Raw genomic sequence first — 17475 nt, forward strand, 5'->3', positions numbered from 1 at the left:
CTTTCTGTCTCTATGTCTCTCTCTGTCTGTCTGGCGAGCGCACGCGCCCTATAGTGAAAAAAAAAAAAAAAAAAAAAAAACTCTCAAAAAAAAAAAAATCATTGAGAGAATTTTCTATGTAGCCTTTATTTCTCTACAAATACTTTTTTTTTCTTTTATGAGGAAATGATCTGTTTATTTTCATATAACAGTATGTATTGCATATTTCCCTCATGGTACTCAATATTTTTTGCATCATTTAATGTGCTTCAGTCTTGTTTTAAATGACATAAAATGGGATCAGCTCTGTGGCTAGTAGTTGAGGAAGCCAATCTCACTGTTGTTATAATGGGGTTAAATCCTGAACCTGGAGGCTTGGAAAACATGTTTGGTGCATGTGTGTGGTGCATGTCCAAAATCCTGACAGGCTGGAAAAAGTGGAGAAGGGATTATGGTGTGACCACACCCCATTGGGAGACGCTTTTTCCTATTTCTTATTTCCTTTTTTCCCTGCTTTTCTTTTTTTTTTTTTTTTTTTAGAGATTTTCACTGTAGGGCGCGTGCGCTCGCCAGACAGACAGAGAGAGACATAGAGACAGAAAGCGAGAAATCACCCCCCAGGGGGGATGGTCACGCCGCCGCAATCCCTTCTCCTCCATTCTCCTCTCGGGATCTTGGGCACGCACGCACACGCGCCCGGCGTGAGTTTTAAGCCACCGGGTCCGGGACACGAACCGCGGTCGACTACGTGGGAGTCCAGCGACATAGCCATTACGCTAACTCTTGGTTCCCTTTCCCTGCTTTTCTACTTCCCTTTCTCTCTGTCTCCCTGTTTCTCTCTGGAAAGCACAGGAGCTCTCTGGCAAAAAATATATATATATAAAAAGACATAAAACATATAAAATATATACATAAAGTACATAAAAAGCCACTGCTGGGACCAGCAGTTAGCATAATGGCTATGTTGCTGAACTCCCATGTAGTCAACCAAGACTTGGACTGGGTGGCTTAAACTCATGCCGGGCGCATGTGCATGCATGCCCAAGATCCCGAGAGGAGAGTGGAGGAGAAGGGACTGCGGCATGGCCATCCCCCCTGGGGGTGATTTCTCGCTTCTGTCTCTTGGTCTCTCTCTGTCTTTCCGGCGAATGCACACACCCTATAGCAAAAACCTCTCCAAAAAAAAAAGCCACTGTTATATGAATAAAAAGAGAAGAATGGGGGCCAGGAGGTGGTGTGATGGTTAAGGCTCTGGACTCCCACATAGCTGGCCATGGTTCGAATCCCGAACCTGGTGGTTTGCTTTCTCTCTTTGTGTGTGTGTGTGTGTGTGTGTGTGTGTGTCTCTGGTGAGCACACATGCCCTATAGCAAACTTAATAATAATAATAATACATTAAAATAAAATAAAGAATTTTTTAAAAAAAGAGAACAATGTGTCTAAGATTTTCTCAAGTATGATAGAATAAAAGGTAGAATTAAGAAGTACTTTGCTGTTTCCAGAGGTCTCAGCCCTTCACTCTCTTGTTTCCTTGTCTCCAGGGCAGAAGGTACACCAATGACGTTGCCAAGATCTACTCCATCAATATCACCAATGTCATGGGCGGAGTGGCCTCCTACTGCCGTCCCTGTGCCCTGGAAGCCTCTGGCCTGGGCTCCTCCTGCACCTCTTGTCCCGCTGGTTACTACATCGACCGAGATTCAGGGACCTGCCACTCCTGCCCTTCCAACACAATCCTGAGAGCCCACCAGCCTTACGGCGCCCAGGCCTGCACACCCTGTGGTCCAGGGACCAAGAACAATGAGGTGCCAGCCAGCAGCCTGCTGTGCACTCCAGCCATGGCCCCTGGTTGGATGAGCTCAGAGGGTGCTAGGTCCTGGGGGGGTTCTCTAAGGGCTGATACCCAAGTGCTCCCCGACATGCTCCCAGGGTGGAGTCCTCGAGGGCACCCAGCCAGGCCATGACTGCAGGTGCTGAGTTCTCAGCAGTAGGAATTGATGTCCACTGTCCAAGGACTCAGTCAAGGCCAAGTTTCCCTTCAGTTGAGGGGCAAGGGAGATCGTGACCATCTTGTCCAGAGGGTTGTTTGGCATCTGCAGAGACCTGAGGGAAGGAATAGCAGGAGGCCTGTGGCTCCAATTTGGCCTAGTCCAATCCAGCCCGTTACCATGGGAACTTGCTCACTCTGCTTTGGGATGTTCGCCCAACCTTGGCTGGGGCACGGAGTGAACTGGCATTGCTGTTTTCTATCCCAGTAGCTTCTCAGGCTTACAGGCATAAGGATTTCTTTCTAAAGTGGAAAGAAAACAGTGCTGCTCTTCCATGTACTTACTGCATCTGAGAAAGTAGGGGTGACTAAAAGCTCTTAGATACTCAAGCTTTTAAATGAATTTGTTCTTTACTGAAAACCATACAGACGTACACCTGTAAAGCACTATTCACATCCATAAGTGCAGTGACCCCACTGCCGGCAACCTCTCCACCGCCCCGGACTTTTGCCACGGCCTTCTTCCCCTGGAGCTCCCTCTGCTGGTGTGGAGGGGGTGACAGCTGTATAATCCTGAGGCTGAAAGAGGACCCTGAAACAGAAACTAGCTGAAATAGGACCCCGAAACAGAAACTAAGGAGTTTACGGGAAGGCCAGCCCCTTAGAAGTTGTTTCCTACAAAGCACCTGAGAAAGAGGAAGCAGTTTTAAACACTGGCCTTTAGGCAAGACTTGTAGTTTCTCTTTTGAAATCCTGGACATCCTCCTGGACAGTACCTCATTGTCCTCTGCGTGAAAGTACAAAGGGTCATCTATGTCTTGAGAGGGCTCTGTAACATAGGCAAAGGGCAAGGCCACAGGACTTGACCAAACTGCCTTCTGAAAAATAGCAGATTGGGGCGAGAACACCGTGTGTACTAATAATTGAACGGCTGGGCTCTACAGAGGCCACTAGTGCCTATTTTGTTTCTTTTTGTGTCCACCCCTAATCCTTTCTTCCTTCTCTCTCACCTCTTTTGGGCTGGACCAGGCTGGGGAGAAAGCTGCCACCCCTTGCTGCAGTCCCCCACATCCAGCCTGACCTGAGCCCTCTCCCCTAGATCCACTCTCTGTGCTACAACGACTGCACCTTCTCACGCAACACTCCAGCCAGGACTTTCGACTACAACTTCTCAGCTTTGGCCAACACTTCTTCTCTGTCTGGAGGGCCAAGCTTCACTTCCAAAGGGCTGAAATATTTCCACCACTTTACCTTCAGTCTCTGTGGAAACCAGGTAAGGGATACAGGTTGACAGGGTGAGAGCTGAATAGGGGAAGCCAGTGGACAGAAGGACAGAAAAATAGAGAACCTCCAGGCAGCTGAGGGTCAAGGAATGACAGCGTTTTTAAAATGATTATAATTCTCCCTGAGGACTTCCCTCCCTAGAATTAGATCATCTAGATTATAAACATTTAGGAAAATAAAAATGTTTCAAATAAGGTGTCCCTTTATTCTTCCTTGAACCTTTATTCCCTCAGAATGAATTTATATATATAAATGGAATTGGAGATCATTTCCACCACACCCCGCTTCCTTAAAAATGCAATCTTCAGTAATCACTGCATTTGTCACTTGTTTTCTAGAGGCTGCATAAAATATGCAGTTCTCACTTCATCATATATCTTTGCTGACAGTACAAAAGAAAGTAACATCAAAGACTTTATAAGATAAGGAAAGACTGTCACCATCTAAGGAAGGACTGTCACCATCAACCATTTCATGCTGCTGCAAATGTTCTGGATTAAAAATTCAAAAGCAGGGCTAGACAGTGGCGCAGCAGTAAAACGTGATGCTCTGTGAGCCAAATCATGAGGGAAGGTTGCTTGCTCATGTCTGGAAACCTGTCTCCAGGGTGTACACCAGCCAGGTGTGAGCCCACCATCCACACTGCACAATATCGGAGAAGGATCAGAGTCCAGACTCCATTGGGTGCTTTATCTCTGTCTCTGTCTCTCCCATTCATGGAAGACATAAGTCTAAAAGGAAAAAGTGAGAAGGGGGGACAGCCTAGTGGTTAGGATAGCTGGATCCCATGTGGTCAACTGCACAGTTCGAATCCCAGCCCCAGCAGCTTGTGAAATATACCAGGCATGGCCAAATCATTAAATGAGAGTGGAGGAGAAGGGATTGCCTCATGGCCAACCTCCATGGGGTGGGGGTCGGAGGTGGGGGGAGGAACTTGCTCCGTTCTCCCTCTTTCTCAGTCAAGCTCACACACCCTCTAGCAAAGTGCAAAACAAAAAAACCCTGTGATGCTCTGTGAAGCTGACGCTCATGGGAAGGTTCTGGGTTTGCATCTGGAAACCTCCCAGAGTTCTCCAGACATGTGTATGCCTGTAACCCAGGGCTGGATGAAATGGGGTGGGGGGGTGAGGCATGGATCATGGCATCAGGACCCTATTGGGAGTACTCTCTTTTACTTACAAAATTAATTAATTAATTAAAATTCAAAACCAGAAATAAGGATAAATCCCTCCACTGCTGCACTTGACTAAATTACAAACAAGCCATGATTAGCAGTCATTTCAAATATTAGAAACGAAAGCGTGTCTTGGGCATTCAGTCTGTGGCTCTGCATGGTGGCACAGCCTGGCATCCACCACCTTCTGCAGCATGTGAAGACGATGATGTGTGTTTGCATGGAGAACGTATCAAATAAACTAGTCCATGCAAGAACAGAGCTAGGTACCTCTATCTTGTTAGAATTCTTTGAAGCGCTACAGTGAAGCCTCAGAAGTGACTGGGAGTGATAACTCAGGAAAGACACCAATGAAAACAAGCCCTGTGTAGGGACAGTCTCATTCACCGGGCTGGGAGAGGAGGAGGGATTTGGGTAGACCGTCTTCTTTTTTTCTTTTCTCTTTTATTCTTTTTCAGAAATGCTTACTGCGTACAGTCACAGTATAGATCCTCAGTTCAAAGACAAAATAACTCTTTGCTTTATTATAATGTAGAAATTTCCTTCTGTTCTTGAGTTCTTTATCTACTTCTTACAATCTAGAAGAAAAAGAGGTGCCAAATTTAACTCCATTTACAACAAAAATTATAACATTAAAATGTTACATTCTAAGTACTTATTCTGCTTAAATTTAAAATATCGGACAACTAATTTTATATTAGCAAAGTTACATATTGATATTCTGTAAATTTACTATATTTTTTTAAAATTTGCTGTAAGGTACATGCACTCATCGGAGAGAGAGAGAGAGAGAGAGGAAATGATAACTTATCCCCCGAGAGCTAGGGTTAGGCCATGCCACAGTGCCTTCTTCTCCATTTTCCTCTCTGGATTTAGGGCACAAACAAACACACACCCAGCATATTTTTTCAAGCCACCTCTGGGACTTGACCCACACAGTCAGCCATGTGGGATCCAGCCACCTTAACTATCACGCCACTGGCTGACCCAACACTCCTCTTGTAAAGTTCATTCATTTATGTATTCTCTGTAAGAAAGGGATAGAGAGAGAAAGGCAGCCTCAACAAAGTCCTCATACCATGATCCAGCGCCAGCTTCCACCTGCCCAGATCATGAACATGCACACATGCTACTGGCATGGACAGGGAAGTCCCAGGATGCAAACCCAGGACCTTCGTGTGTGGTCCAGTGTCACAGAGCACTGCGTTACCAATATGCCACCATCTGGCCCAAACTTAACATTCTTTAAGGGACAATGTCTTAACCTCTATTATAAAAATTCAAGGAAAGAGCCTCAACTCCCACACACTTCCAGATTTCTACACAGTGAGTCATAAAAGCCTGGAGAGGGCCAACAGCGGCATGCTGATGAAGGCAGCTGGATCCAACATAGCCAATTACGTAGTTTGAGTTATAGACCCAGTGGCCTGAAAAACACCCCAGGTGCATGTGCATGCGTGCTCAAAATCCCGAAAGGAGAAATGGAGAAGGGATTGCGGCATGGTCATTCCTCATGAAGGGTAGTCACTTTCCATCTCTCTTTCTGTCTTTTGCTGGCAAATACATGTACTCTCCAGAAAAAAAAAAAAAAAAAGACTGGGAAAAGGCAAACTTCCTTTTCTTGGTTCATGTTTGCTTGTTTAATGAAATAGGTTTTTCTTTAAGTTTCTTTATTTCTTTCTTCCATGAGCAAGAGAGAGATAGAAAGCATCTCCAACGAGATCTTTTTTTTGAAAGAGAGATTTTTGGACAAGTACACTTGCCAGAGAGACAGTGAGAAATCACCCCCTTGGGGGGATGGTCACACCACAATCATCCATTCTCTTCTTGGGCTTTTGGGTATGCACTCATATGGGACTGGCATGAGTTTCAAGTTACTGGGTCCAGGACTTGAACTGTGGTTGGCCATGTGAGAGTCCAGTGACATAACCTTTATGCCATCTTCTGGTCCCCCTCCAACAAGATCTTAATGTCACAATTCACTCCCAGGCTTCAGCCAGCCCGGATCAGGGGCACACACATGTGCAGCACATTAAGGGAGGTCTCCAGACTTGAACTGAGAACCTTTCCATGTGGGATTGCCTTGAGTAGCATTACATTACTGCTGGACCACCATCTGGCTTCTGCAATAGGTTCTAGCTGTCTCTAGGCATCCTATCTCAAGGCAGGGGGTTTGGTTATGGGGTCTGTTTCAGCCCTTGGAAGCTGTCTGTATGTGGAAAATGCTTCCAAACATGGTAGAATCATGGAACATCAAATGCATTTCACTGATTTCAGGAATCAGTTACATAATTTTAGTTTCTGTCTAGAATATTGATTAGGACAAGGAAGGACCCTTAACTAGTGGGCTGGTAGGTTAGAACTCCAGTTGCCAGCACAGCCCTGCTCATATAGGGCTCGCAGGTGACTCCAAGCATGCAAAAGAACTGGGGGCCGGAGTTCCCAAAACTAGGACAGTCAGGCTTTATTTTTAGCTCTTTTGTTTGTTTGTTTTTAATTTAAGTCTATCTTGTCATTAGATCCAGGATGAATCATTCCACTTGGGAGTCTAAAATTTTAGATGTGGAAAACTGGCCTTTTGGGAATTCCTCTGTGACCATTTGCTTCTTTCTTCCCACTTCCTCCTCAATCGCCTCCCCTCTACCTCGAGCAGGGGAAGAAAATGTCTGTGTGCACTGACAATGTCACTGACCTCCGGATCCCCGAGGGTGAGTCAGGTTTCTCCAAATCCATCACAGCCTATGTCTGCCAGGCTGTCATCATCCCCTCAGAGGTGACAGGCTACAAGGCTGGGGTGTCCTCACAACCTGTTAGCCTTGCGGATCGACTTATTGGTGAGTATCTCAGCTGCTCCAGCCTCACCGGAGTGTGTGTGTGCAAGAGTGAGGCTAGTGGGCTGGGAGGGAGCATGTCTCATAAGAAGGGCCGGACCCCCGACCTCTGTTCTCTGTGTGTAAGTGCCCCTCGGCCTTGGACAAACCTTTGGTTCACCCTTTCACGAGCCACTGGGGGATGTGAGGAGATGAAGTAAGGCTGGCTGTGACGGATACCAAATGAACTGACAGGGCTGCCTGCTGATGTTACCAGTGAGAACTAATTCGGAGCTCTAATTTGGCAGGGGTGACAACAGATATGACTCTGGATGGAATCACCTCCCCAGCTGAACTTTTCCACCCGGAGTCCTTGGAACTACCGGACGTGATCTTCTTTTATAGGTGAAGACAAGAGGCCAGGCTAATCCGAGTGAAACGTAGGCTCCTCCACAATCTCTGTTGCATCCCTCCCTCTCTAGTACCTACTCCTTTTCAAGCCAGAACATGCCTGAGGTTGAGAAGAGCTGCCCAGGCATGATAGCTATAGGCTGGGAGTTCCCTGATTCCACCTTCTTAGGTGTTGCTAGGACAGGTCTGCAGGGAGCAGGGAGATATATTGGATGGTCTGCTGTGGACTTCCTTTCCAGCCAAAGGAGCCTGCAGGATACATGAGCTGTGCTATTCCCCTAAACCAGTGCATTTCCCCCTTGACTAGGTATCCTGATCCCACCCTCTCCATGGCCCATGTACTCCCTGAGTGTGTCAGGCTAGAACCAAGTTCTGACTTTCCCAGTGAGGGAATTATTCAATGCTGACTCCACTTAGGGACTCTCCAATGATACAGGTGAGTGACTCACTCCCCACATGGGGGTGGGTTTTCTCTGTAGGTCCAATGACGTGACCCAGGCCTGCAGTTCTGGGAGGTCAACCACGATCCGTGTCAGATGCAATCCACTGAAAGCTGCCCCTGGAAGTCTGCTGCTGCCAAGGTAAACCTTACAAAGGGATGTAAGAAAGGCTGAAGTCTCCCTTTGTTGGACTCATTCCATCCCAAGATCCAGAGATCACTAAAAACCAGCAAATGAGAAAATAATTTGAGATTCATTACAGTGGGCTCTTGGGGGCACAAACATGATCTCAGACCCTCAGTCTTCAGGTGGCAAGGATGGGGGAAAAAGTAGAATCAAAGCTAGACTACCATGGTGGCAGCCACAGCATAGTGGCTAATGGCTTGACTGAGTCAGATTTGAATCTGCTTCTCCCCTTGCTCACTGTTATTTTATTTTTTTAAAAAAGAAATTTTAAAATTTAATTTCATTCATTGTCATTATTTTTTATATATATATTTTTGAAGTTGATCAGAGAGAGACAGCAAGAGAGAAGGAAAGTGAGAAAGCAAGCTGCCAGGTCCGAGACTCGAACCATGCTCAGTCATGTGGGAGTCTAGCCCCTTAACCACCATACTACCTACTGGCCTCTCCCACTGTTATTATGGATATGGTTCTTACCTTCTCCAGGCTTCTTTTTCCTTATGCATAAATCGATCATAACAATAAGGCCCCTAGTGGTGTTGATTTGAGAACTGAATGAGGCAATGAGACTTCAGGACTTCTCGCATATTTGGCTGTTATTAGGACTGGTAAAGGTTTAGGGACCCTTGCACTCTCTGTAACTGAAAGACCTAATAGCTGAGTGCACTAAGTAGACAAGTTTCTAACAAGATGACCACAGGACACCAGGCGCCTCCTAACATCCTTGATCCTCTTGCCTCAGTCTCCCAGCTGGGACTACAGTCACACATCACCATGCCTAGCTCCTTTCACAGGGCAGGTGGGAGAGAGAGAGAGAGAGAACCCCTCCTCAATGGAGCTTGGTCACATCACAATAGTTTTTCCTCCACTTCTCCATCCCATCAGGGTCCTAGGCACCCAGCATGTTTTCTTTTCCTTTTTTTTTTTTTCTGCATTCACTGGACAGACAGACAGAAAGTGAGCAATCATCCCCAGGGGAGATGGCTACACCACAATCCCTTCTCTTCTGTTCTTCTCTCGGGATTTTGGGCATGCATGCACATACGCTGGGTGTGAGTTTTAAGCCGCCTGGTCTAGGACACAAACTGTGGTCGACCACATGGGAGTCCAAGGACATAACCATTATGCCATCTGCTGGTCCCCTCAGAGTGTTTTTCAGTCGGACTGGCTAGGACTTGACTTTGTTACCCATAGGGGATCTGGCTTCCTCTGTACCTAACTGCTATGCTAGCATGCTGGCCCACCGATCAACATCTCTCTCTTTCTCTCTCTCTCTTTTATTGTCAGAGGACATGTGCATTCACCACAGGGACAGAGAGAGAGGTAGAAAGTACCTCCTCCCAATGGGACATTGTCATATGCAATCCATTCTCCTATCTTCCTCCAACCTGTTGGGATTTGGGGCACATACGCACATGCACTTAGCATGTTTTTCAAGTCGCCAGGCCCAGAACTAAAATCACTGTCGGCCACGTGGGAACGAGTTACCTTAACTAGTAGGCTATGGGGCTGGCCCCTGCCCACTAACATCTTGGTGGGCATTAGTGTCTTGAGGAAGACAGTTCAGGAAGTGCTGTTCCTAACAACAGTCTACTAGGGAGATGGGGAACAAGCAGGGTATCTTGACCTGGCAGTGGTATCAGAGCGTACTGCTGATGGTGCTGTTATAAACATCACAGTAAAGTGCGTAACAGACATCCATGACCTGAAGTCCATTCCTGAGCGCCAGGCCTCGACTGCAATCTCACCCCCGGAAGCTGCATCAGTGTGGCTATTGCAATATGTCACATGTCCAGCAAGGACAGGAGTCTCTGAGGACTTGCTGGGGCTGCCATGTGACAACACAGACACCATACACTGGTTCTCCCCTAATGTCGGCAGAACATAAATAGGTAGAGAGGGAAGAGCCCAGAGGAGGCTGGAAAGGTTTCTTATCATTAGGAAATTAGAAGTCGAGACCTATCTTAAGAACTAGTGGGGGGCCAGCTCAGTGGCATGGCACATCAGTAATGAGCTGCTCAAGAGAAACTGTATCCCACATGGCGACTATGGTTCAAATCCCTTGCCTGCTCAGCCCTAAAACACTCTGCATATGTGCACTAGTGCCTGAAATCTGATGGGCTGGAGGGCTGGAGGAGGGGATGGGGTGTGATCAGATGCTGTGGAGGGTGCTCCCCTCCTTTCTCTCTCTATCACGAACAAGGAAAAAAAGAACTAGTTGGAAGCCTCCTGGTAGTTTGTGCAGGGAGGGGCTGAGTCAGGAAGTGATGAGACAACAGCCCTCCACCCAGGTCTTCCCCATCTGTCCAGTGAGTGAGAGCTCAGGTCTCCTTTCTGCTTCGCTAGCACGTGTTCCGATGGGACCTGCGACGGCTGTAACTTCCACTTCCTATGGGAGAGCGTGGCCGCCTGCCCACTCTGCTCTGCCGCTGACTACCACACATTCGTCAGCAGCTGTGTGGCGGGGATACAGGTAGGTGTCCCTCTAACTGGGGACTTCCCAGGAGAGAAGGGAATGTGAGGTCTGAATTCCTTGTTTTGCCCCCCAACAGAAGACGACGTATGTGTGGCGAGAACCGAAGTTCTGCGCTGGTGGCATCTCCCTGCCTGAACAGAGGGTCACCATCTGCAAAACGATAGATTTCTGGCTGAAAGTGGGCATCTCTGCAGGCACCTGTACTGCCATCCTGCTCACAGTCTTGACCTGCTACTTTTGGAAAAAGAATCAAAAGTACATGGGGGAGAGAGAGGGTTGGAGTTTAGGGGTGGACAAGGGTTGGATTATTGGGCAGGAAGAACATCTGAGAGTATAAATGACTGGTCTTCTCTCTGTGGCATTGGCCACAGACTCCATGTCCCTGGCCAGAGACCACATATCCTGTGTGTGGCTTTGTCATTCTGACTCCTGGACAGGGGGGATATACCAAGTCTGTAAATGGCTGCTAGCTTCTCAAAACCAAAGCAAACGTATCACACACGTGTTGTTATTACTAACAGTACAAGTAACAACATCAGGATTTCAATATTTCTGTTATGCTCCGTGATCACAAAAACAGCCAGCCCTAAGGAATGAAGATCACCAAACCGAGAGCCAAGATACCTTCTACAGACCCTGCCCTGAAACCCTCCCGCTGTGCTTCGGCTTCCTTCCCCGTGGCGGGAGGATACACTGACAGCCCAAGCTCTCCCGCTCTCCTCCTTAGGCTCGTGTTCTGGTGTCTTGTCTTTCCCACCCCCGATGCACAGACTAGAGTACAAGTACTCCAAGCTGGTGATGAACGCCACGCTCAAGGACTGCGACCTGCCTGCGGCGGACAGCTGTGCCATCATGGAAGGAGAGGATGTGGAAGATGACCTCATCTTTACCAGCAAGAAGTCACTCTTCGGGAAGATCAAATCATTCACCTCCAAGGTAGGTGGCTCAGCCAGTGCAGTGAGGGCAGCCTGGTGGGCTGGAGAAGACTCCAGTCCGAGGACCCTCCATGTGCTGCACTGTTCAGAGATGGCTCCTCTGCTCTCCACTCCCCACTCCCCACTCCCCACTCTGTTCTAATCCTCCACCCCAAAAATCCTAAGTGCTGCCTTCTTGGTATTCCCACACCAAAACTTTCCCTCCTGGGGCCCAAGGCTGCTCTGGATCAGGCTCCTTCTCTTCCAGCATGCACTCCATGGCCTAGACAGAGTGCTGGACCAGTCATGCTGTTAGAATCATAAACCCTTCCTTCTTTGTGGAGGGGAGAAAAGGTGATCTCTAGCAGAGGTGAAGCTCTCCTTTGACCAGGGGAGGGTGCTATCCCCTAGGTGTCTGGGCCTGGTGCTTTGGGGACGGAATCATAGCTAAGCCTGGGCTGTTCACCACTGAGCAATTCTGAGCTGGGAGAGCTGGCTCTGTGTGGGCAGCTGAATGAGTGTGAAGCTCATAAATGCAGTGCAGACAATGCCGGTGCTGGGCGTGGGGCCAGCCGAGAGCATCAGGCAACTGCTCCAGGGCTGCCCTCTACAGCCCCCCTCTGCCAGTGCACCGCCTGACTGCTGCCCTGCACCAGCTCATCCAAACGGGCGTGTCTAGGGAGGTGGTAGGAGGAAGGCCAGGACTGGAAGGAGGGTGAAGAAAGGATGGTGGTTAAGTCTTGTTCCTTTGTGCTGACCAACCAGGGTGACTCTTTCGGCCTCCTTGGACTTTAAATTTTATTTTAAGTTTATTTATTTATTTATCCCATAAGCAAGAGAGATAGATAGCACCCCCAAAAGTGTCTCGATGTCACAATCTACCCCCCATCGACAGCCTGCCCTGGATGACGGGCATACAGGCACCAGGTGTACTCAGGGAGGTCTTTGGACACAGACCAGGAACCCTCCCACGTGAGTCATTTTCACAGAGCATTGCCTTTTACTGCAGTTCCCACCACCTGGCCCTAGACCTTCGGTTTTTGTACCAAAGGGAGAACAGTTTACCCTGAGACCCTTGAATCTGTCAGAGACTTCTAGAATTCAGCTAAGTTGCAAAACAGGATTTTTAAAGACTTCCCTAAAATAAATAAAGGTTTTCTTTATTTTCTTTTTTTAATTATTTATTTATTTAATTTTATTTATTCATTCATTCATTTTCATTTGACCAGTGAGAGACGCACAGAGAGAAGAGAAGGAAAGTGAGAAAACGTGCCACCAGGTCCGGGACTCAAACCTCAGTTGGCCATGTGGGAATGTCCAGCACTTAACCACCACGCCACCTGCGGGTCCCAGGTTTTCCTTATTTTCTGACAGACCCTGAAGGGAGCAAGAAAAATAGAGGGTATCTCATTTCCGAGTTTTCACCCCACCCCCCAACAGGAATTCGACAGGGGTTTCTTCTATTATCCATTTTGTATTTCTCCCCTTTGTACCCCAAACTTGCCCCTGTGCCAACAGCCAGCTCCTGTCACCATCTCTCTTTCAGAGGACCCCTGACGGATTTGACTCGGTGCCGCTGAAGACCTCCTCGGGAGGCCCTGACATGGACCTGTGAGGGGCACTGCCCTGCCTCTCCTGCCTCCTCCCCTTGGCACACTACCGTGCCAGCCTGTGGTGATTTGGGGGCCAGCAGCCCACGACACCCACTGCTGGCAATCTCTTCATTGTGGCCTTAACCTAAGAAGTTTGAATTTCAGATCTTTGTTTTTTATAGAGTACCCATACCCTCCTTTCTGCTTGCCTCTAACCTTCCAAATATAGCCACACTTCGTTTGTATATGGTTCTCTTACTCGCATCTCCTTTCTCAGAACGGTCCAGCCACCAGAGCTGTAGCTTTGTCTGCCCATAATTCTTACAGCTCTGGATTGAACATATTTCTATCTTTTAAACTGGAGACACTACTTCGTCCGTCCTCTTACTTAAGGGCAGAAACATCAGAGAGTCTTCCTGATCATAGGCCCTCAGCTCATGATCTCTTAAGGAGAGAGGCTGAATGAGGAGGGTGTTGGGGCTCCCTGATGGCCAGTCTTCATGGTAGCCTGGATTCATTGCTCCCAAACCACTGGCTCAGACAGTGTAACAGATAGTCTGAGGGCAAAGTGAGTAAGGCTTGGGTAAGAAACGACTTGCTAAGCACAGAGAGGCAAGAGGAAGGGTGTTCTGTTTCGTTGTTGTAAATCAGGTACCTCACTCCCTTCTCTTACGTGATCAATATTCTTACTGAAGCCAAAGGAAAAATTTATCAAGAAAATGCCCAGATCTTGGGTGGATTTTTCCCCCCTATTTATTATTATTTTTAAACCATTTACCGTGTCCCTAAAGAAACCCAGGTCAACCCCAAACCCAGATATTCCAGCCTTATCCTCTGCTGGTTTTTACCCACAAATATGGCGAACTCCTGCCAGTAAGGAAATCCCCCATCCTTGAGTGCCCCAGTCCTAAGGACTTGGCTCATATCTGGAACAAATGTGACAAATACAATCTCTATTTTTTTTTAGAGATTTTGCTAGAGGGCATATGCGCTCGCTGGAGAGACAGAGAGATGGAAAGAGAGAAAGTAAGAAATCACCCTCCCAGGGAAGATGACCACACCGCAATTCCTTCTCCTCCACTTTCCTTTCAGGATTTTGGGCATCCACACACACATCTGGCATGAGTTTTAAGCCGCCAGGTCTGGGTCTTGAGCCATGGTCAACCATGTGGGAGTCCAGCGCCTTAACCACTATGCCACCCTCTGGTCCCAAGATTATCTTATTTTGAAGAGAACAAAAGGAAGGCCAAGCTTTTCTTGAGGCTATATGGAGCATCAAGGCCACAGTGGCATGGACCTGAAGTGGCCATGATGGCTGCTTCTAAGCTTAATTTATCCGCTCCGCTGCAGAATAAAGGACTCCTAGGTTGGACAAAAATCTATTAAATTACAGGCCCATATCCCAGCAGCAGAACCAGACCAGTCTTCAAGGAGGGAAGACTAGAGGAATGTAACAAGATGCTCACTAAACTAGAATACCTCTTACTTGAAATCCCCCATTCTTCCCTTGTTCCTGTTCTCATTTCTCTGATGTGCTTAAAAGCTGGAAAGACTTCCGATCCCAACTTCTGGCAATACCCCTTTAGAAAAGTGAGTAGAGTGGGTGTATTCTGTTTGCCTTCTCCTCACTTTTACACCAACTATAATTTATGGACTTAAAGTACCAAAACGGGTAAAACCAGAGCAAGACTTTCAATTACTTTTTTCTTTAAACTGCTGGTGATTCTCACGCCTTCACTTTTAAGCTAGAATGGCCAGCCCTTGGTCAAGCCCCATTTGCTCATGGTCTGTGCCTGTGCCCATGCCCTAGCTCCCGTGACAATTAGGTGACCAGATGGTACGTACAGATTGGAGGCTAGGTTGGCTTGGTTGTGTGTGGGGGTGGGGCAGGAGGTTACCATAGGGCAGGCATGCTCACCAGGGAAACAGAAGAAGGAGAGAAGAAAGCACCCCCACTGGGGCATGGTCATGCTGCAGTCCCTTTCCACCAGGATTCTGGGCACACGTATATAATAAGTATTTGACTTGTTTTTCAAGCTCCGCAGGGCCAGAATTCAAGCTGTGGTTGGCCACGTGGGATCAGCTCCCAATGCACAGGGCTTAACCACTGTACTGTGGGACCAGCCTGGAGATGGCGTCTTTTTCTTTCTTCCTTTTTTTTTAAAGATGCACACATGTGCTTGCCAGGGACAGAGAGAGAGAGAGAGAGAGAGCAGGATAAAGCATCTCTCAATGGGGTATAGTCATGCCACAATCTCTTCTCCATTTCTCCATCCAGTTGGGATTTGGGGGCATGCACTCCCAGTGTGTTTTTCAGGTTGGAATTTGAACTGTGTGTTCAATCACTTTGGGATCTGGCTTCCCCAGCCACCAGGGGCCAACCCGGAGCTGGTACTTCTACATGGTTTGTCTGCCACACAATGGTTTGCTCCTCTGATGCTGCCTGGCATTGGTTTACTGAGTGTCAGTGCGAACTGAGCCATGCTGTGACTTCTGGCCATCAGCAGCAACAGTGATGGCAGGGCGTCTCTCTCATTCAATAACTCTAGTAACTTTTCTTCAGGTATCCAAATTCCTCTCCTTTTGTGGGAGGGAAGTCAGGCCTTTAGAACCTGTGGCCATGTAAGAATTTCTCCAACAAATGCAGATCCATAGCTCCAAAGCCCCAGTCTAAGGTCTTACATAGCCTCAGCGACAACTGGGCATTGCCCTCCCACTGCATAACCTTCTTCTGTGACAAAGACCACAGAAATGCTCAGTCTTTTCTGGAAGCAGCAGGAGAAAGTACATACTTATTTGGTTTCTTTAATCTCACATCTCGAGTGCCCCCAGGGCATTCTCTCCTGATTCCGTAATAATACTTTAAGTACCTCCCTTTTTCTAGCCCTACCCTACTGACTTTGCTGGTCTTTCCTGTGCCTGTCAGGAACCCTCCTGAGTTACTGCTGTTGGAGTCATCTTTTGCCCCCCACTAGCACCTTAGACATATCAGACATTCTATTAACAGCTTTATGGAGATATAATGCCAAACAATACCTCCAGCTGAACATACAATTCAACGGCATTTGACCTACACATAGTTATGCATCCACTTTAGAGCAGACACATATTGAGTTTTCTATGGAAGACAAGCTTTAGCTCTTGATCCAGGGCTACAGTGGTATATACAGTACTGGGGGAGGAAGTGTAGGCTCAGGAGAGAAATATTTACATCCAGTTTGGTTGCCAAGAGTCCTAGAACACACAGTACCTCCCATCCCATAGTCATCACCTACATTTAACTGGGAATACAAGTGAAGACTGTGATGCATCCAAGGACCAGGGGATTTCTTACGCCAACAAAACTTTTGTTGTTGTTGTTCTGACTCTATATTAATGATAAGATGGACTATATTTATACAACAGAGACTTTATAATGGATTTTTCAGCTTTATGAAATCAAATTTTTGTCTCATCAGGACTGGATGGATTTCCTTTTTACTTTCTATTCCAAGCGTTTATAGTTTGTTAAGGGGTGGGGATTGCATGTCACAATTTTTGTGTGTAAAATAAAAACATACCTTTTGAATTGTTTTTCTTGAACATGGGTTGGGTGGCTGGATGGGCAAGTGGGGAATGGTTTCTTGAAGCTTAAACTGAAGAGAAGGATTCTAGATCCCCAGAGAGAGGAAAGAGCATAGACTCTGGAGCAAGATGAGCTGGGCTAGAAGCCTCTCACCACCTGTGATGAGTCAGTCACTAACCACAGCCTCAGTTTCCACAAAAATCAAATGCATCTAATGATACCTTACCTCCCAAGACTGGGTGAGAGTCAAAGACATAACATACAGAACACTTAGTAGGTTAGTTTCCTTCCCTACCAGCTCACATTTCTCATGGATGGCATGAGGCCATGTAGCAATATAACCTCAAATCCAAGGAAAATGAGTTTCTTTCGGTATGAGGTGGACTATTACATGCTAGATGTGGAGAAACTCCTAGAGGACACCAAGGAGCTACCATTTCCCAGGATGGCTGGGCTGTCCTGCTTCATTGCTTTGTTTTGTTCTAGAAATAGGCACTTGACTCCCAAGAAGAATTCTCTGGTAGATGAGTTTGGGATTTCACAGACTTCTCAGTCTGAACAGCCCCTAGTACCAGGTGTTCCACATGAGGGTAATTCTTACCCTACAAAGAGGCCTCTCTTCTTTTCCTGTTATCTTTTTTTTTTTTTTTTTTGAGAGAG

General features: G+C 47.2%; 1 protein-coding gene and 1 long non-coding RNA gene across 3 annotated transcripts in view; one reads left to right on the forward strand and one right to left on the reverse strand.

The window, feature by feature from the left end:
- The window catches only part of ELAPOR1 (endosome-lysosome associated apoptosis and autophagy regulator 1), a 102700-nt gene extending 88671 nt beyond the window's left edge, over positions 1-14029 (forward strand). The window contains exons 15-23 of one of the 2 annotated variants that reach the window (XR_334686.3): positions 1521-1784; positions 3066-3239; positions 7078-7258; positions 7543-7639; positions 8125-8226; positions 10615-10741; positions 10821-10999; positions 11472-11680; positions 13205-14029. Coding sequence is in view for 1 of the 2 variants with exons in the window: in XM_006149516.3 (XP_006149578.1) it covers positions 1521-1784; positions 3066-3239; positions 7078-7258; positions 7543-7639; positions 8125-8226; positions 10615-10741; positions 10821-10999; positions 11515-11680; positions 13205-13273 (1359 nt within the window). In the remaining variant the exon portion in view is untranslated. The remainder of the gene's footprint in view (positions 1-1520; positions 1785-3065; positions 3240-7077; positions 7259-7542; positions 7640-8124; positions 8227-10614; positions 10742-10820; positions 11000-11471; positions 11681-13204) is intronic. The other variant, XM_006149516.3, reaches the window with a different exon arrangement.
- LOC114007977 (uncharacterized) overlaps positions 4479-17475 on the reverse strand; it is a 22148-nt gene continuing 9151 nt past the window's right edge. Inside the window, exon 3 of the long non-coding RNA XR_003549545.1 lies at positions 4479-5002. This is a non-coding gene — a long non-coding RNA (uncharacterized LOC114007977). The remainder of the gene's footprint in view (positions 5003-17475) is intronic.

Source organism: Tupaia chinensis, unplaced genomic scaffold (genome assembly GCF_000334495.1).
Source record: "Tupaia chinensis unplaced genomic scaffold, TupChi_1.0 Scaffold000270_1, whole genome shotgun sequence".
Taxonomy (NCBI): Eukaryota; Metazoa; Chordata; class Mammalia; order Scandentia; family Tupaiidae; genus Tupaia; species Tupaia belangeri.